At 37.4% G+C, this 22,206-nt stretch overlaps 1 protein-coding gene across 1 annotated transcript; it reads left to right on the top strand.

The window, feature by feature from the left end:
* The first annotated feature begins 8,325 nt into the window (after positions 1–8,325).
* On the top strand, positions 8,326–21,847 carry LOC106879988 (uncharacterized). Its single transcript, XM_014929765.3, has 2 exons — positions 8,326–11,371; positions 16,950–21,847. Exons 1-2 carry the CDS (start codon positions 8,491–8,493, stop codon positions 17,528–17,530), a joined length of 3,462 nt encoding a protein of 1,153 aa, XP_014785251.2. The 5' UTR covers positions 8,326–8,490; the 3' UTR covers positions 17,531–21,847.
* The last annotated feature ends 359 nt before the right edge of the window (positions 21,848–22,206 follow it).

Raw genomic sequence — 22,206 nt, 5'->3', positions numbered from 1 at the left:
ACAGATATTCTAACAACTGAGACTACACCTCTTCCTACACCAACTACAGAACAACCAACTCCCTCTACTCCAACCAAAGATATACAAACATCTCTGCCAACCACACTTATTACTAGCATAGTGCACACAACGCCTCAAACAACAATTCATTCATCGACAACAGAACACACTACTACCACTGAAATACCACACACTGATCAAACTCGCACTCAATATACAACTGAGGCGTCAACTGGAATGACTCCAGAAATTACTACACCAGCAACTACTCCAGAAATCCTTCCGGAAAATATCACAACAACAACAACACGGATCACATCGAAGAGTCAAATTCCAGCGGAAACTGAAAAATCTTCTTCTCAAATTCCTCAAACAACGCAGACTAGCACATCTACTGTTGAAAGCACAACACAATTCACAGATATTCTAACAACTGAGACTACACCTCTTCCTACACCAACTACAGAACAACCAACTCCCTCTACTCCAACCAAAGATATACAAACATCTCTGCCAACCACACTTATTACTAGTATAGTGCACACAACGCCTCAAACAACAATTCATTCATCGACAACAGAACACACTACTACCACTGCAATACCACACACTGATCAAACTCGCACTCAATATACAACTGAGGTGTCAACTGGAATGACTCCAGAAATTACTACTCCAGAAATCCTTCCGGAAAATATCACAACAACAACACGGATCACTTCGACGAGTCAAATTCCAGCGGAAACTGAAAAATCTTCTTCTCAAATTCCTCAAACAACGCAGACTAGCACATCTACTGTTGAAAGCACAACACAATTCACAGATATTCTAACAACAGAGACTACATCAACTCTCACCTCAACTACAGAACAACCATCTCAGTCTACTCAAGCCAAACATGTACAAACATCTCTGCCAACCACACTTATTACTAGCATAGTGCACACAACGCCTCAAACAACAATTCATTCATCGACAACAGAACACACTACTACCACTGAAATACCAGACACTGATGAAACTCGCACTCAATATACAACTGAGGCGTCAACTGGAAAGACTCCAGAAATTACTACACCAGCAACTACTCCAGAAATCCTTCCGGAAAATATCACAACAACAACAACACGGATTACTTCGACGAGTCAAATTGCAGCGGAAACTGAAAAATCTTCTTCTCAAATTCCTCAAACAACGCAGACTAGCACATCTACTGTTGAAAGCACAACACAATTCACAGATATTCTAACAACTGAGACTACACCTCTTCCTACACCAACTACAGAACAACCAACTCCCTCTACTCCAACCAAAGATATACAAACATCTCTGCCAACCACACTTATTACTAGCATAGTGCACACAACGCCTCAAACAACAATTCATTCATCGACAACAGAACACACTACTACCACTGAAATACCACACACTGATCAAACTCGCACTCAATATACAACTGAGGCGTCAACTGGAATGACTCCAGAAATTACTACACCAGCAACTACTCCAGAAATCCTTCCGGAAAATATCACAACAACAACAACACGGATCACATCGAAGAGTCAAATTCCAGCGGAAACTGAAAAATCTTCTTCTCAAATTCCTCAAACAACGCAGACTAGCACATCTACTGTTGAAAGCACAACACAATTCACAGATATTCTAACAACTGAGACTACACCTCTTCCTACACCAACTACAGAACAACCAACTCCCTCTACTCCAACCAAAGATATACAAACATCTCTGCCAACCACACTTATTACTAGTATAGTGCACACAACGCCTCAAACAACAATTCATTCATCGACAACAGAACACACTACTACCACTGCAATACCACACACTGATCAAACTCGCACTCAATATACAACTGAGGTGTCAACTGGAATGACTCCAGAAATTACTACTCCAGAAATCCTTCCGGAAAATATCACAACAACAACACGGATCACTTCGACGAGTCAAATTCCAGCGGAAACTGAAAAATCTTCTTCTCAAATTCCTCAAACAACGCAGACTAGCACATCTACTGTTGAAAGCACGACACAATTCACAGATATTCTAACAACAGAGACTACATCAACTCTCACCTCAACTACAGAACAACCATCTCAGTCTACTCAAGCCAAACATGTACAAACATCTCTGCCAACCACACTTATTACTAGCATAGTGCACACAACGCCTCAAACAACAATTCATTCATCGACAACAGAACACACTACTACCACTGAAATACCAGACACTGATGAAACTCGCACTCAATATACAACTGAGGCGTCAACTGGAAAGACTCCAGAAATTACTACACCAGCAACTACTCCAGAAATCCTTCCGGAAAATATCACAACAACAACAACACCGATTACTTCGACGAGTCAAATTCCAGCGGAAACTGAAAAATCTTCTTCTCAAATTCCTCAAACAACGCAGACTAGCACATCTACTGTTGAAAGCACAACACAATTCACAGATATTCTAACAACAGAGACTACATCAACTCTCACCTCAACTACAGAACAACCATCTCAGTCTACTCAAGCCAAACATGTACAAACATCTCTGCCAACCACACTTATTACTAGCACAGTGCACACAACGCCTCAAACAACAATTCATTCGTCGACAACAGAACACACTACTACCACTGAAATACCACAAACTGATCAAACTCGCACTCAATATATAACTGAGGTGTCAACTGGAAAGACACCAGAAATTACTACACCTGCAACCACGCCAGAATACCTTACAGCAAATATCACAGACAGAACAGCACAGATTACTTCAACAAGTCAAGTACAAACGGAAATTCAGAAATCTACTTCTCAAATTCCTCACACAACACAGATTCACACATCTACTGTTCAAAGCACAACACAATTCACAGATATTCTAACAACAGAGACTACACCACATCTCATCTCAACTACAGAACAACCATCTCAGTCTACTCGAGCCACAGATATACAAACATCTCTGCCAACCACACTTATTACTAGCATAGTGCACACACCGCCTCAAACAACAATTCCTTCATCGACAACAGAACACACTACTACCACTGAAATACCAGACACTGATCAAACTCGCACTCAATATACAACTGAGGCGTCAACTGGAAAGACTCCAGAAATTACTACACCAGCAACTACACCAGAAATCCTTCCGGAAAATATCACAACAACAACAACACGGATTACTTCGACGAGTCAAATTGCAGCGGAAACTGAAAAATCTTCTTCTCAAATTCCTCAAACAACGCAGACTAGCACATCTACTGTTGAAAGCACAACACAATTCACAGATATTCTAACAACTGAGACTACACCTCTTCCTACACCAACTACAGAACAACCAACTCCCTCTACTCCAACCAAAGATATACAAACATCTCTGCCAACCACACTTATTACTAGCATAGTGCACACAACGCCTCAAACAACAATTCATTCATCGACAACAGAACACACTACTACCACTGAAATACCACACACTGATCAAACTCGCACTCAATATACAACTGAGGCGTCAACTGGAATGACTCCAGAAATTACTACACCAGCAACTACTCCAGAAATCCTTCCGGAAAATATCACAACAACAACAACACGGATCACATCGAAGAGTCAAATTCCAGCGGAAACTGAAAAATCTTCTTCTCAAATTCCTCAAACAACGCAGACTAGCACATCTACTGTTGAAAGCACAACACAATTCACAGATATTCTAACAACTGAGACTACACCTCTTCCTACACCAACTACAGAACAACCAACTCCCTCTACTCCAACCAAAGATATACAAACATCTCTGCCAACCACACTTATTACTAGTATAGTGCACACAACGCCTCAAACAACAATTCATTCATCGACAACAGAACACACTACTACCACTGCAATACCACACACTGATCAAACTCGCACACAATATACAACTGAGGTGTCAACTGGAATGACTCCAGAAATTACTACTCCAGAAATCCTTCCGGAAAATATCACAACAACAACACGGATCACTTCGACGAGTCAAATTCCAGCGGAAACTGAAAAATCTTCTTCTCAAATTCCTCAAACAACGCAGACTAGCACATCTACTGTTGAAAGCACAACACAATTCACAGATATTCTAACAACAGAGACTACATCAACTCTCACCTCAACTACAGAACAACCATCTCAGTCTACTCAAGCCAAACATGTACAAACATCTCTGCCAACCACACTTATTACTAGCACAGTGCACACAATGCCTCAAACAACAATTCATTCATCGACAACAGAGCACACTACTACCACTGAAATACCACAAACTGATCAAACTCGCACTCAATATATAACTGAGGCGTCAACTGGAAAGACTCCAGAAATTACTACACCAGCAGCTACACCAGAAATCCTTCCAGAAACTATCACAACAACAACAACACGGATTACTTCGACGAGTCAAATTGCAGCGGAAACTGAAAAATCTTCTTCTCAAATTCCTCAAACAACGCAGACTAGCACATCTACTGTTCAAAGCACAACACAATTCAAAGATATTCTAACAACTGAGACTACACCTCTTCCTACACCAACTACAGAACAACCAACTCCCTCTACTCCAACCAAAGATATACAAACATCTCTGCCAACCACACTTATTACTAGCATAGTGCACACAACGCCTCAAACAACAATTCATTCATCGACAACAGAACACACTATTACCACTGAAATACCAGACACTGATGAAACTCGCACTCAATATACAACTGAGGCGTCAACTGGAAAGACTCCAGAAATTACTACACCAGCAACTACACCAGAAATCCTTCCGGAAAATATCACAACAACAACAACACGGATTACTTCGACGAGTCAAATTGCAGCGGAAACTGAAAAATCTTCTTCTCAAATTCCTCAAACAACGCAGACTAGCACATCTACTGTTCAAAGCACAACACAATTCACAGATATTCTAACAACTGAGACTACACCTCTTCCTACACCAACTACAGAACAACCAACTCCCTCTACTCCAACCAAAGATATACAAACATCTCTGCCAACCACACTTATTACTAGCATAGTGCACACAACGCCTCAAACAACAATTCATTCATCGACAACAGAACACACTACTACCACTGAAATACCACACACTGATGAAACTCGCACTCAATATACAACTGAGGCGTCAACTGGAAAGACTCCAGAAATTACTACACCAGCAACTACACCAGAAATCCGTCCGGAAAATATCACAACAACAACAACAGGGATTACTTCAACGAGTCAAATTGCAGCGGAAACTGAAAAATCTTCTTCTCAAATTCCTCAAACAACGCAGACTAGCACATCTACTGTTGAAAGCACAACACAATTCACAGATATTCTAACAACAGAGACTACATCAACTCTCACCTCAACTACAGAACAACCATCTCAGTCTACTCAAGCCAAACATGTACAAACATCTCTGCCAACCACACTTATTACTAGCACAGTGCACACAACGCCTCAAACAACAATTCCTTCATCGACAACAGAGCACACTACTACCACTGAAATACCACAAACTGATCAAACTCGCACTCAATATATAACTGAGATGTCAACTGGAAAGACACCAGAAATTACTACACCTGCAACCACGCCAGAATACCTTACAGCAAATATCACAGACAGAACAGCACAGATTACTTCAACAAGTCAAGTACAAACGGAAATTCAGAAATCTACTTCTCAAATTCCTCACACAACACAGATTCACACATCTACTGTTCAAAGCACAACACAATTCACAGATATTCTAACAACAGAGACTACACCACATCTCATCTCAACTACAGAACAACCAACTCCCTCTACTCCAACCAAAGATATACAAACATCTCTGCCAACCACACTTATTACTAGCATAGTGCACACAATGCCTCAAACAACAATTCATTCATCGACAACAGAACACACTACTACCACTGCAATACCACACACTGATCAAACTCGCACTCAATATACAACTGAGGTGTCAACTGGAATGACTCCAGAAATCCTTCCGGAAAATATCACAACAACAACACAGATCACTTCGACGAGTCAAATTCCAGCGGAAACTGAAAAATCTTCTTCTCAAATTCCTCAAACAACGCAGACTAGCACATCTACTGTTGAAAGCACAACACAATTCACAGATATTCTAACAACAGAGACTACATCAACTCTCACCTCAACTACAGAACAACCATCTCAGTCAACTCAAGCCAAACATGTACAAACATCTCTGCCAACCACACTTATTACTAGCACAGTGCACACAACGCCTCAAACAACAATTCATTCGTCGACAACAGAACACACTACTACCACTGAAATACCACACACTGATGAAACTCGCACTCAATATACAACTGAGGCGTCAACTGGAAAGACTCCAGAAATTACTACACCAGCAACTACTCCAGAAATCCTTCCAGAAAATATCACAACAACAAGAACACGGATTACTTCGACGAGTCAAATTGCAGCGGAAACTGAAAAATCTTCTTCTCAAATTCCTCAAACAACACAGACTAGCACATCTACTGTTGGAAGCACAACACAATTCACAGATATTCTAACAACTGAGACTACACCTCTTCCTACACCAACTACAGAACAACCAACTCCCTCTACTCCAACCAAAGATATACAAACATCTCTGCCAACCACACTTATTACTAGCATAGTGCACACAACGCCTCAAACAACAATTCATTCATCGACAACAGAACACACTACTACCACTGAAATACCACACACTGATCAAACTCGCACTCAATATACAACTGAGGTGTCAACTGGAATGACTCCAGAAATTACTACACCAGCAACTACTCCAGAAATCCTTCCGGAAAATATCACAACAACAACAACACGGATCACTTCGACGAGTCAAATTCCAGCGGAAACTGAAAAATCTTCTTCTCAAATTCCTCAAACAACGCAGACTAGCACATCTACTGTTGAAAGCACAACACAATTCACAGATATTCTAACAACAGAGACTACATCAACTCTCACCTCAACTACAGAACAACCATCTCAGTCTACTCAAGCCAAACATGTACAAACATCTCTGCCAACCACACTTATTACTAGCACAGTGCACACAACGCCTCAAACAACAATTCATTCGTCGACAACAGAACACACTACTACCACTGAAATACCACAAACTGATCAAACTCGCACTCAATATATAACTGAGGTGTCAACTGGAAAGACACCAGAAATTACTACACCTGCAACCACGCCAGAATACCTTACAGCAAATATCACAGACAGAACAGCACAGATTACTTCAACAAGTCAAGTACAAACGGAAATTCAGAAATCTACTTCTCAAATTCCTCACACAACACAGATTCACACATCTACTGTTCAAAGCACAACACAATTCACAGATATTCTAACAACAGAGACTACACCACATCTCATCTCAACTACAGAACAACCATCTCAGTCTACTCGAGCCACAGATATACAAACATCTCTGCCAACCACACTTATTACTAGCATAGTGCACACAATGCCTCAAACAACAATTCATTCATCGACAACAGAACACACTACTACCACTGCAATACCACACACTGATCAAACTCGCACTCAATATACAACTGAGGTGTCAACTGGAATGACTCCAGAAATTACTACTCCAGAAATCCTTCCGGAAAATATCACAACAACAACAACACGGATCACTTCGACGAGTCAAATTCCAGCGGAAACTGAAAAATCTTCTTCTCAAATTCCTCAAACAACGCAGACTAGCACATCTACTGTTGAAAGCACAACACAATTCACAGATATTCTAACAACAGAGACTACATCAACTCTCACCTCAACTACAGAACAACCATCTCAGTCTACTCAAGCCAAACATGTACAAACATCTCTGCCAACCACACTTATTACTAGCACAGTGCACACAACGCCTCAAACAACAATTCATTCATCGACAACAGAACACACTACTACCACTGAAATACCAGACACTGATGAAACTCGCACTCAATATACAACTGAGGCGTCAACTAGAAAAACTCCAGAAATTACTACACCAGCAACTACACCAGAAATCCTTCCGGAAAATATCACAACAACAACAACAGGGATTATTTCGACGAGTCAAATTGCAGCGGAAACTGAAAAATCTTCTTCTCAAATTCCTCAAACAACGCAGACTAGCACATCTACTGTTGAAAGCACAACACAATTCACAGATATTCTAACAACTGAGACTACACCTCTTCCTACACCAACTACAGAACAACCAACTCCCTCTACTCCAACCAAAGATATACAAACATCTCTGCCAACCACACTTATTACTAGCATAGTGCACACAACGCCTCAAACAACAATTCATTCATCGACAACAGAACACACTACTACCACTGAAATACCACACACTGATCAAACTCGCACTCAATATACAACTGAGGTGTCAACTGGAATGACTCCAGAAATTACTACACCAGCAACTACTCCAGAAATCCTTCCGGAAAATATCACAACAACAACAACACGGATCACTTCGACGAGTCAAATTGCAGCGGAAACTGAAAAATCTTCTTCTCAAATTCCTCAAACAACGCAGACTAGCACATCTACTGTTGAAAGCACAACACAATTCACAGATATTCTAACAACAGAGACTACATCAACTCTCACCTCAACTACCGAACAACCATCTCAGTCTACTCAAGCCAAACATGTACAAACATCTCTGCCAACCACACTTATTACTAGCACAGTGCACACAACGCCTCAAACAACAATTCATTCATCGACAACAGAGCACACTACTACCACTGAAATACCACAAACTGATCAAACTCGCACTCAATATATAACTGAGCTGTCAACTGGAAAGACACCAGAAATTACTACACCTGCAACCACGCCAGAATACCTTACAGCAAATATCACAGACAGAACAGCACAGATTACTTCAACAAGTCAAGTACAAACGGAAATTCAGAAATCTACTTCTCAAATTCCTCACACAACACAGATTCATACATCTACTGTTCAAAGCACAACACAATTCACAGGTATTCTAACAACAGAGACTACACCACATCTCATCTCAACTACAGAACAACCATCGCAGTCTACTCGAGCCACAGATATACAAACATCTCTGCCAACCACACTTATTACTAGCATAGTGCACACACCGCCTCACACAACAATTCCTTCATCGACGACAGAACACACTACTACCACTGAAATACCAGACACTGATCAAACTCGCACTCAATATACAACGGAGGTGTCAACTGGAAAGACTCCAGAAATTACTACACCAGCAACTACACCGGAAATGCTTCCAGAAAATATCACAACAACAACAACACGGATTACTTCGACGAGTCAAATTGCAGCGGAAACTGAAAAATCTTCTTCTCAAATTCCTCAAACAACGCAGACTAGCACATCTACTGTTGAAAGCACAACACAATTCACAGATATTCTAACAACAGAGACTACACCACCTCTCACCTCAACTACAGAACAACCAACTCAGTCTACTCGAGCCACAGATGTACCAACATCTCTGCCAACCACATTTCTTACTAGCACAGTGCACACATTACCTGAACCGACAATCGTATCATCCTCTATAATACACTCTACTACCACTGCAATACCACATACTGATCAAACTAGCACTGAATATACAACTAAGGCTTCAACAGAAAAGACTCTGGAAATTACTACACCAGCAACTGCAATAGAATTGTTTACAACACCTCTCACAGACACAACAACACAGATTACTTCAACAAGTCAAATTCACACAGAAACAGAGAAATCTTCTTCCCAACTTTCTCAAACAAAACAGATTCACACATCTACTGTTCAAAGCACAACACAACCCACTACAACTACAGAACAATCAACTCTCTTTACTCAAGCCAAAGATGGAGACAAATCTATTCCACTTACACCTGCTTCTAGTAAATTTCAAACACTACCTCAAATGACAATTCTTTCGTCACCAATAGTACACACTACTACCACTGAAAAACCACACACTTATCAAACTAGCACTCAATATACATCTGAGGCGTCAACTGAAAGGATTCTTGAAATTTCTACGCAAGCCAGCACACCAGAATTGCTTACAGAATCTATCACAGACACAACAATACAGATTACTTCAAAGAGTCAAATTCCAACAGAAACTGATAAATCTACTTCTCAACTTCCCCAAACAACACACATTGATACATCCACTGCAGAAACCACAACTTTATATAGTGATATCATTACTCAGCGAGGAGTTACACCCAAAATAAGAACTTCTGCATCAAGAAGTGCATCTAGTGTACCTGAACACATTTTCACTTTGAACACAACACACCTTTCATCAACTACAAATTTAGCATCATTATTGCATTCAACGCTTAGTCCAAGTATTCCTATTTTTAATGGCAGTAGCTTTGTGCATCCAACTTTCTTATCTACAAAGACAAAATTTCCTGATACAGTGTCTACTACAACCTCTTCTCCATTTGTCTCTTCTTTACAGACGTCTTCTATTTCTACACTGAGATCATTGATTTCTAAATTTCATAATTTCTCTACTCTGTCTCCTCCTAATGCAACCAATATGTCAGAATCTTCAACTTCATCTCTCTTTTCTACTTCACATTTCGTTACAAATAATGAAACATATATTTCTGAAGAAACCAATTCAACTTTTCCAACTCACTCTAAATCAATTGCCCAAAATTTTTCATATTCACCAACCTCTCATGAAAGAACAAAACCAACAATATTAACTGTCATAACTACGAAACGACCAGATTTTTCTCTGAAGTCAACTACAAATGCCTCCAATCAAAGTTCAACACTGACTGTCCTGAAAACATTTCATCCTTCAACTTCTATGAAAATTACCAATGAATCTGAACTTTATATTACTAAACAGCCTACTCATGGTATTCTTTTAACTAATGCAACAGAAACAAAAGATAAGTCTTACACGATGATAACAGCTCGCACCAGTGCAAAAGCCATCAAACGATTACCTGTCACAAAGATACTCAATGCAACAGACTTTGATGAGAAAATATATAGCACTCCTAGTAGCCTTCTCCAAACAAAACCAAATGCAAGTAGTACAATGCTGGTGATTTCAAGAAGTATCAAGCAACATCTGTCAACACCAATAAAAACTCATTCAACTGGAAAGACTGTTTTGCCTTCTCCAAGCAGTTCATCAAGTACAAATATTTCTATGATAATAATATCCCGGAGAACTAAACCAATTACTTCAATAATTCCTCCAACAATAACATCAACTATTACATCACCAATGAAAGGTAAGACAATCAATTATTCAATTTCCTAAGGAAAACTTTTATTTTTTTTTACAGTTATAATTATTACCATTATTATTTATCATGTTTTCAAGTTTTATGCAAATTTCTACAATATTGCTATGTGAACTTCTGTATTTATGAGGGATGTACAGCATTGTCCTTTGGGAATATAGAATTTTGATTCTATACTGCCATCAGTTTTACCTTATTGTGGGATTTGGTTTGTTACATCGAAAGTTATTTTAGTGTTTCTTTGATTATGTAGTGAATGTACAATATGAATTCTTTTATTTTGTAGGGTGGTTTTTGTTTTTCTATATACTCTGTAACTGATGTGATATTATTTAGTGTTGGGCAGTGACTCCATGGTGTTTGTGCTATGAAGGTAGTGTTATACTAAGGGATACAACTGTGTAGAATGTGAGTTAAGTGGCTGGTGTTATAGACTTAAGTGTCAAGTATTTGAAGGTATCATAGACACTAATTCAATTGAATAAATGCCTTCATCGTGGTTGTTATGATCATACCATTACAGGACTTCTTCAAATGCTTGTCATGTTCAGTAATATTTGTTGTTTATTCATTGTGTTTACATTTACTTTTACCATGTTGGATTAGGCAGAACTCTTTAAGATAGTATTTTACAGTTGTATGCTTTCTTGACACCAACCTTTGCTTTTTTGTTCATCTTTTTTAAGTAACATTCTTTATTCTATTGGTCTTTGCATGTCAAATTTCCCAGCTGTGAGGTATATTGTTTATGCGGGATATAAACAAATGACAACACTGTGCAAGTGATGACAGTATGAACAAGTTGGAACAAAAACACACACACACACACACACACACACACACACACACACACAGAGGCTTCCATACTGTTTCTATCTACCAAATTTCACTCATAAAACATTGGTGAATCCAATGCTATAGTAGAATACACTTGTCCAAGATACCAAACCAGAATTAAATCCAAAATCACATGAAAGTGAAGCAAGCTTTTTAGTCAAACAGCCTTACATATGCCTCAATAGTAAAATTCTCTGAATTATGAACCAAACCTTTTCTTCAAATTAATGAGGTAGATTTTTCTCATTCTGCAGTCCATGTTCATGATATTCTTGCATTAGTTATTCTCATACATATGGTGTTACTTTTTCTTTCTGCTTAAACCAGAATAAATATAGATTTAGTGACCCTGGGTCACAAAATCTATAGACTTAACATTTAAAGCTTAAAGGTTGACTTTGCTTTTCATCCTTTTAGGGTCGATAAATTAAGTACCAGTTGTGTACTGGTGTCGATCTAATTGACTGGCCCCCTCCCCCAAAATTTTGGGCCTTGTGTCTAGAGTAGAGAAGAATAAAGGGTTTGGTTCAAAATTACAAGAATGTTACTGGATGTCAGGCACCTAAAGATGGTGGATGATACAACAGCTAAAATGTTGTAACACATTCTGAACAAATCAGTGTGTAATAATAATAATTTCTAATCTCATTAATTTCAGACAAAACTTACGTCAGGTGTTATTTTATTGAGTATTGATTGCGCTGAGTAAATGTTATGCTATATTGTTTCAACATTCATAAGATAGGTGGTGTTGTGAAACAGAACTTTATTACTTAAAAGTTATCTATCCCTGTTCAAAGAGAAAGAGAAATAGCCAATGAGAGACAAACAGACATACATATATACATACATTGTGTACATACATCAAAAAATATTAACTAGATTATGGCTGGGAGATAACAGTTTATTCAAAGTAGCCATCCTCACCTTCCTCCACAGCTTCAACACAGCTCTGGAAGCTGTTGCATGCATTCCTCACCGTGTCCTTGGGAAGATCTTCAAACACTTCCTTGATCTTGGTCACCAGCTTGACCTTTGTGTTGCAGGCAGAATGGTTGGTGTTGCTTTCTCAATTGTGCCCCATACATAGTTATCCATAGGATTAGAATCAGGAGTGTTAAGAAACCAGAAATTGGGGCTGGTGAAGCCTTAGAAATTCTCCAGTAACCACTTCTGGTTCTTTCTGGAGGTATGGCAAGGAGCCGAATCCTACTGCCACACATATGGCCTTCCAATTGCAACTCTTTTCAGTCAGAGATTGACTACAGTCTTCAGGAACTCCACATAGTCGTCTGAATTGAGTCTAAGGTCCTGTTCAAAGATGTGGGGATTAATTCCAGCATGCAGGCAGTTAGAAAGCCTGCTGTGTCCCTTCTTGTTGACCACAGCTTTGTAGTCTCCCTTACAGCTGTCCATGTCATGTCTCATACCCTTTACAGTGTTCATAGAGCACTGAGCGACAGTCATGATGCCAGCATTTTGATACCCAACATGAGTCAACATGATACAGGTAACTCTCTTCCAGTCCACCATGTCAGGTAACTTTTCTCAATTAAAACTTTAATCTTTATGCTCACTGGGGCAGCTACAGAGGAGACGTTAAGGGACCCTCTTTTAATATACAAGGGATAGGATGGAGTTTCGCTCTTGACTCATGAGTGAATGTTTGTTGGATTTGGTAAAGCATTGCAGACAATCAGAACCAGAAATCTGATATGCTAAATATCAGTCCACCAAAAATCAGACCAGATAATATTCTACTGCAGTATATTGGCCCACCTTGTTCAGGCTTCTTGCTGGCTGAGTCCTATCGCCCTGCTAGCTCTTGCTTCTCCTACACTTATGTAGACTTCTTGGAGCAGATGTTACTGCATTTTTCCTGCAATGCTTCCAATCTGATGAGTTAAGAAATAGTCCAAGCCTGAGCTTGCCACAGTTCCAACCAGAGCCCTCTGCTTCAACCATACCTCTGCCACCTACAACTCTGTAACAGCCCTCCACTTCTTACCCGTGCAAACTTCCAACCAGAGCCCTCTGCTTCAACCATACCTCTGCCACCTACAACTCTGTAACAGCCCTCCACTTCTTACCCGTGCAAACTTCCAACCAGAGCCCTCTGCTTCAACCATACCTCTGCCACCTACAACTCTGTAACAGCCCTCCACTTCTTACCCGTGCAAACTTCCAACCAGAGCCCTCTGCTTCAACCATACCTCTGCCACCTACAACTCTGTAACAGCCCTCCACTTCTTACCCGTGCAAACTTCCAACCAGAGCCCTCTGCTTCAACCATACCTCTGCCACCTACAACTCTGTAACAGCCCTCCACTTCTTACCCGTGCAAACTTCCAACCAGAGCCCTCTGCTTCAACCATACCTCTGCCACCTACAACTCTGTAACAGCCCTCCACTTCTTACCCGTGCAAACTTCCAACCAGAGCCCTCTGCTTCAACCATACCTCTGCCACCTACAACTCTGTAACAGCCCTCCACTTCTTACCCGTGCAAACTTCCAACCAGAGCCCTCTGCTTCAACCATACCTCTGCCACCTACAACTCTGTAACAGCCCTCCACTTCTTACCCGTGCAAACTTCCAACCAGAGCCCTCTGCTTCAACCATACCTCTGCCACCTACAACTCTGTAACAGCCCTCCACTTCTTACCCGTGCAAACTTCCAACCAGAGCCCTCTGCTTCAACCATACCTCTGCCACCTACAACTCTGTAACAGCTCTCCACTTCTTACCCGTGCAAACTTCCAACCAGAGCCCTCTGCTTCAACCATACCTCTGCCACCTACAACTCTGTAACAGCCCTCCACTTCTTACCCGTGCAAACTTCCAACCAGAGCCCTCTGCTTCAACCATACCTCTGCCACCTACAACTCTGTAACAGCCCTCCACTTCTTACCCGTGCAAACTTCCAACCAGAGCCCTCTGCTTCAACCATACCTCTGCCACCTACAACTCTGTAACAGCCCTCCACTTCTTACCCGTGCAAACTTCCAACCAGAGCCCTCTGCTTCAACCATACCTCTGCCACCTACAACTCTGTAACAGCCCTCCACTTCTTACCCGTGCAAACTTCCAACCAGAGCCCTCTGCTTCAACCATACCTCTGCCACCTACAACTCTGTAACAGCCCTCCACTTCTTACCCGTGCAAACTTCCAACCAGAGCCCTCTGCTTCAACCATACCTCTGCCACCTACAACTCTGTAACAGCCCTCCACTTCTTACCCGTGCAAACTTCAATGTCAATTCCTACTACTTTCATGTCACTGGAATCTCTGTACTTTGTGGCTTCTCTTGTTCTTCACTCAACAAACTTCTCTGAGAGTCCACTGAATGGGAGTTGTAAAGTGTTGATTGATTCATACAGAGTGATGCTGCTTAGTATTTTTAGTAAGCCAAGCCACCTACTCAAAATACAGCTGATCTTCCTCTCCAGAGTTTCCATAGTTAGCATACTGACATCACATAATGGTAGGTGCCACAAAATCCCAAGCAGGATGACATGCTAGTATACCCAAGCTCTGAAGCAACTGGGCAATCCAGATTTGTTGACATTAATAAGCCATTTCCCAAAGTTTTTGTTAGTTCTGTGGATGGAAACTGTCCTTCAGGTTGCTGTCAAAAGATTTCCCCCAAGCTCTTGACTGTTTGTTCTGTTGAGATTGGGAAAGCAGTGCCGGACAAGATGAAGCAAAATTTTTCCACCACTTTTCTTTTCTTTAGCACAAGAGACCTTGATTTTGATGGTCTGAAGCTCATCCATAACCATGAAATGGGCTTCTTGAGTCCTTGATAGATCTACCTTTCATTGTGCCAATATTGATATGGGCTTTGACGAGTTAGCACATAGAGCAAAATGCTTAGCACAGGATTTTTTTCTCCTTGGTTGTTGTTGGAAGCATCACTTTTAGTTTCTTTTTCTTTTTTAGTTGTGTCATCTTTTTGCTCTAATCTAAGAGCAAAAAGATGAAACTTTGGTTTTTACTGTTTCTTCTTTTTCAACCCATTCACCTTCCAACAGTCCACATTAGTGGCAACAGGACCGCTTGCACTTTTGACAATTAACTGCCTGGAAGATTATGATAAATAAGAGAGGGCTGAGGACTGGTCTTAGGTGAACACCTACTTGTATCCTGAATTCATCAATGCCAACCCTCACCATACTGACAGCATCCCTGTACATGGTTTGTACAGTTCTCGCCAACCACTCATCTATCTCATTTCCACATTAAGATAAGAGAGCAGGGGACCCCGTTGAAGGCTTTCTCCATGTACTTTCTCCAAGTACAGAGGTTTATTTTTGGCTAGGTACTTCTCCTGCAGCTGCCTAACTGCCTTACTAGAAATATAGCATCAGTGGTGCTTCTCCCTGGCACAAAACCAAACTGCATCTCATCTAGATTAACTTTCTTCATAATAAGTTGGGCTACGACCCTCTCCATAACACACATATACATGTACACACATATATACATATAGCTACATGCACACATACATGCATATCTATATATGAATATACATACATACTGGAGTGGTAACTTTCTCACTGAACACTACAGAATTTACAAAATCTTATGTTCAGTTAACTTTAGACAGATATTATGATAGCAATAAAGAAATTTTCATTTGTAATTACATGTTAAAACTATTTTTTCCTCTGCAACATTATCTTCATGCTAAATTCATACAATATTTCTATCCTTTGTACTTTTACAGGTTCAATAATTTTTGGATTTGACCTACTATCACTGGGCACACGCCGAGCCTCATTTATTCACAAATTCATCAATGCCTTCATGCCATATTCTGGTTACAGTCATTATAGTATTATTTCATGGAGTAAAAGGCCCTTGCACGTAAATTTCCCACTATCCAAACATGATTCTGACCGGAGAAAGCCACACATACCAGACTTGGCAGATATAGTGGAAAAAATCAGGAACGACCTATCTTCTACTACTGCAAAAGAAGAACATAACTTGGATAATATACCACCAGTCGTTGTACTGTTTGTTGACCCTATTGAGACAAAACTTACAATACCTTTAATCAATGCAGTTGAGCAATTGAAACAATCTGGTGCAAGAGTATTTTTATTAAATATTGGAATCAACAAATGGCCAAAACAAGGAACTCTAGAATTGCTTAGTAGCAAACCAAGTCATTTGCATATTGTCCATGCTCCATCCTATCGGCAACTACTAAACAGGGCTTTGAACACTCCCTACCAGTTCCGATTGCTGTCAAATCAATATAAACCCATTAAATTCAAAAAGACTAATGCTCCTACATCTTAAAAAAATTTCTAAAAAACCAACCTAGACTCAAACATTTGGCTAATTGTCAGATTTGAAATTTCAAAATAGCATTGGTAATTCAATGTTTTGGTCTTATAATAAAAAATAACCTTTAAGTTGAGGAAATATCTAGCAATATTTATGTTAATGGAATATCTATGTGTTTCAGCTAAATAAGTTAACAGTTTCTTTTGGGCTTTTCTTTCTTTTCTTTTCTTTCTTTTTTTTTTTTTTTTGAGTGGGTGGGCTCATTTGTGGATGAAAAACAAACAGGAAAAGCAGTTAATAGTTTTTTTTGTTTTTTTTTTTTGGGGGGGGGGGGGGTTGTGCGACTATAATTCATAAGTATGTGTTTCACAAAATAAAAGATCTGATTAATTTCTGTTACTGAAACGTAAGTACAAAATATCTTCTATTCTTAACCTACTTGATATATCATGCTGCTATATTGTTTATTTAAGCTTCTTTTATGATGAGTTGGTTTGATTGTTTGTTTTTGAGGGGTGGTAATGTTCTAAATGCAAGATATATTCCTTTTTTTAATATTTTGTTTAAAAAATATTAAAATACCAACTACAAAATGATTGCAAATGCAAATAAAAGATGTGAATTTCATTTTAAATGTTGTGGTTTTAAGGATTAATCTCTTTTCTACATATATTTAAAATTTTACAAAATGACAAAAACTATTAAGAATATTTAATCTATTACTGAAAGCAAAACAATTGTTACAGAATACTCAAATTAAAATAAGCATAAAAAAGACACAATATATATATGTGTATATGTGTATATGTGTGTGTGTGTGTGTGTGTGTGTGTGTATATATATATATATATATATATATATATTCAAATATCAAAAATAACTTTTGTATTAAATAATTTGACTGAGAATACATTTTTAAAGATTGTATCCACACACACAAAAAATATACAACACACACAAAAATATTTACTTTTGATGCCTGAAGTTATTCAGCTGAATACTATAAAGTCTAAGGCAATTAGAAAAATAATCAGTTGCCATAGTTCTAATCACAAAGGAAACATACTTTAAATGATTCTAAATACATTTGAATTTCTCTATTAACATAATTACTCAAATTGTTATTTTATAGATTACTGATTTAGGGATCATATAAACTCACAAAATCTATGTATATTGGTGAAGTACATTTTCCTGAGTACACATTTATGCATACAATGCAAACACACACACACACACACACACACATACAACACATACTATAAACATCAACACTCTACACAAGTTTTATAAATTAAACTTCTTAATAACAAAATTATAAACCTTTAAAAAATTAAATGTTATTTTTTTTATTTCATATTATTATTATTATTATTATTATTATTATTATTATTATTATTATTATTATTACTATTATTATTATTATTGTTATTGTTATTTTTATTATTATAGCCTAATCGTTCCACTGTGAAAGTTTACTGAAAGATTTTAGTTACTTGTTTTTCTTTGTCTTAAAAAATTTTCTGTTCATATCTAATTTATTTTTACCCCAATTAAATATTTTAAAATTTATTAGATATTATTGTTTTTCTATTTAATAACCTTCACATTCAACTTTCATAAGTATTTCTGATCAAGTTAAATGACTGTTGATCAGAATTCTGAGGGGGGGGGGGGGGGGGGGGGTTAACTCTACTTGCTGAGTATATTATTATATTACAATATTGTTATTATCTTCAAATAGAATAATTTTATGATCTTTTAGTCATTTCGAAAGACTATTGTATCAGATGATAGCAATATTGTACTACATTAATAGTGACTGGCAATGCAGCTTGCTTAATTGCAAATTAATAAAGATTTTGCCATAATTTCCAAGACATATCTCACTTTGTATTCTAAAAATGTTCATCTGTCATTTTTTTTAGTAAATAATACAAAAAAATCAGTAATTTAAAATGATTACTATTAAAAAATTATTTATATTTTACTAATTTAATTCAAATTAATCTAAGCTGCCAATTTGCCAATTTGGCATTTTGTTGAATTAATGATAAATCAGTTTGGAGTTGGGGGGGGGGGTTGTTTCTTTTTTTTTTTCTTTTTAGATTCTAATCATGAAAACTTAATTATTTTTGTTCCTTATCTTTTTAGTTTTTATTCGGATAGGAGTTGTTGTTTTCTATTTTGGCTTTGTTTTTCTTTTACTGCTTGCTTTCTTGAATCTTTGTAATTTTCAAATATACAATCATCAACAGACCAATGTTTATAGCTAATATAAGAGAAATTCCTATAGTTTTTCTAATGTTCATTTAAAACCTTGAGTGCATCGCACACATACGCATGCACACGCACACATGTGCACACACACATACACACACAAACACACACAAAGTGAAATCTCTGTTTACTAAAAGGATTGAAAGTTTGTTGTTGCCAGTTTGAAGGAGTTAAACCACAGAACTAAAAAGAAAATATTGCTCTACCACAAACTTTTCTATGCTTCTATTTTACCAAATAGAACACAAATATATTCATTAATAAAAGATGACCTAAACTTTATGAAAAGTGATTGAAGGTACAGTTATCTTATAAAAACTGACATTTGATCAGAAGACATCAAATATGTGAAGTCAATTATCGTGAAATTCGTACCATTAAAAACTGAACATTTTCACTCTCCTAAGGATTTATATTTCCAAAATCATAAAATAAAAGTCTACCATAATAGAACAAACAGTTAAGAAATGATCCAAGACACAGCAAGCCATAAAAAATACAAGAATTTGATGGTTATGAAAAACCATATGGACATATTTAATGATGGATAACCAAATAATGAGCAGCAAAGAATTTGTAATATTTGATACTGTAACAAATTTGAGGAGATTTGGTACATAGACAGAAGCTTCAATGTTCTTAACAAAGGTAAATTTGTGTCCAGCTTCATGGTATCCAAGATCCACTTTGTTACCAGAAGATCAGTAAAGTACAGAGTTACATACAGTATTGACAAGTCCATGGCCTTAAGATATTACATTCAAATCTCTATTGAACACCAAGCGAAACCTTCCTAGAATCTTCACAGGACAAAAAGACAAAAAGAAAAAGACAATATTGTCACAACACCAGCATTCTAATATGTTTCTTGTTACTATCATTATCTTTACCATAAAAAGATTTGTACATGCGCAAAACACTTTATTAAAATTTTTAACAAATCAATGACTTCCTTGAATAATACCAATGCAACATCAACACAAAGACATTTTAGCTATTAGAACAAGATACAATTTATAACAGGCTTGTTAATGCAAATCATGCATTTTCTCATTATTCTATTTTAATATTAAAAGGCATCGGTCTTAGTTTTATATACCACTAAAATATCATTAGTTTCCAGTCAATTCAATGTGATCTGCCATCAAGTCATTTTCTTTCTGTTCTTATCTGCTTTGCTACCAAATTAAACTAGAACATAAAATAGTAACACTGATAAAGTACTGTGTTACTTAAATTGAATTTAACTGATGGTACAATTGTTTATTGTACACAAGCAACTATTATTCAAAAGGTACAATAATTAATAACACAAAGGCCACAATAAGGTAATGAACAAAAATATCTCAACAAAGTTCAGACAAAAAAAAAAAAAAAGAAAATAGATACAAGAACAATTGAGATTTGGAAGCTGAGCCTCGCAGATGGAGTGACCATGGAACAAGACACATGAAGATATACTATATTGTAAGTATCTTCAGCCAAACATGGAAAAACAGTCATTAAACTTATGTACACTGCAACAGAATCATGCATCATACAGAATCTAATCTAAAAGTGTCTGAATGAATCATAGCTTATGGCATTCAAAGAAAAATTATTCTACAATGTTCTTCATGGCAACATCAAACCTGAATTATTAAAAACATATACTTCCAACATTTTTGTAATACCTCACTTTGTAATACTTGCATTATTTATAAAAATTAATCATTTTTTCTATTTTTTTAGCACATAATGACAGTAAATCTACTTTAATGAAAGTGTTAAATACAACTAGTCAAATATTGCAAATATGCAATAGCTTTTCTTACTATAGTACACATATTTTTTAAAACTCCAAACTAATTTTTATTCAATTAAAAAAAACCTGATACAAACTACTAAATCTGTACTCTGATTATTTGGTTCAATAATAGTTATATATATTACGTTTATAAATTTAAAAATTTTATTTCAAAAACTTTCACAGTGGAACACATCAGTTTTCAGTTTTAAAAATTTCAAATGACATGGTAAAAGATGTTTAATAAAACAATTTAAATATTATCATTTGTTTTGTTTTCATTGAATGACTATGTGTTTGTAGAAATAACATTTTTCACTGGATGAATTGAACTTACATATGTTAAATATGTCATAAAGCAGTTGGTTACCTGGAAGGTATCAGTTAGAAAATTGCTACTCTATTTGCTTTTTTCATGCTTATAATTATGTATTTAAAGGTTTCTTTCGCCAAATCTACATAAAATATTCCAAATAAAATTTCATGCCATTCTTCTTCATAGTAATTTAAAGGTGTGTTCAATTGCCACTTGATCACACAATTCAAAGTTGCCATGATGCTCACCACCTGCTCATACTATGCCACAACGGTGTCAAGCAAGGATCAATGTAACCAGCATTAT

The sequence above is a fragment of the Octopus bimaculoides genome, chromosome 16 (genome assembly GCF_046866305.1).
Source record: "Octopus bimaculoides isolate indiv1 chromosome 16, ASM4686630v1, whole genome shotgun sequence".
In the NCBI taxonomy this organism is placed as follows: Eukaryota; Metazoa; Mollusca; class Cephalopoda; order Octopoda; family Octopodidae; genus Octopus; species Octopus bimaculoides.
Note: the sequence above shows the minus strand (reverse complement) of the source record. Positions and strands in the feature narration are given on the sequence as shown.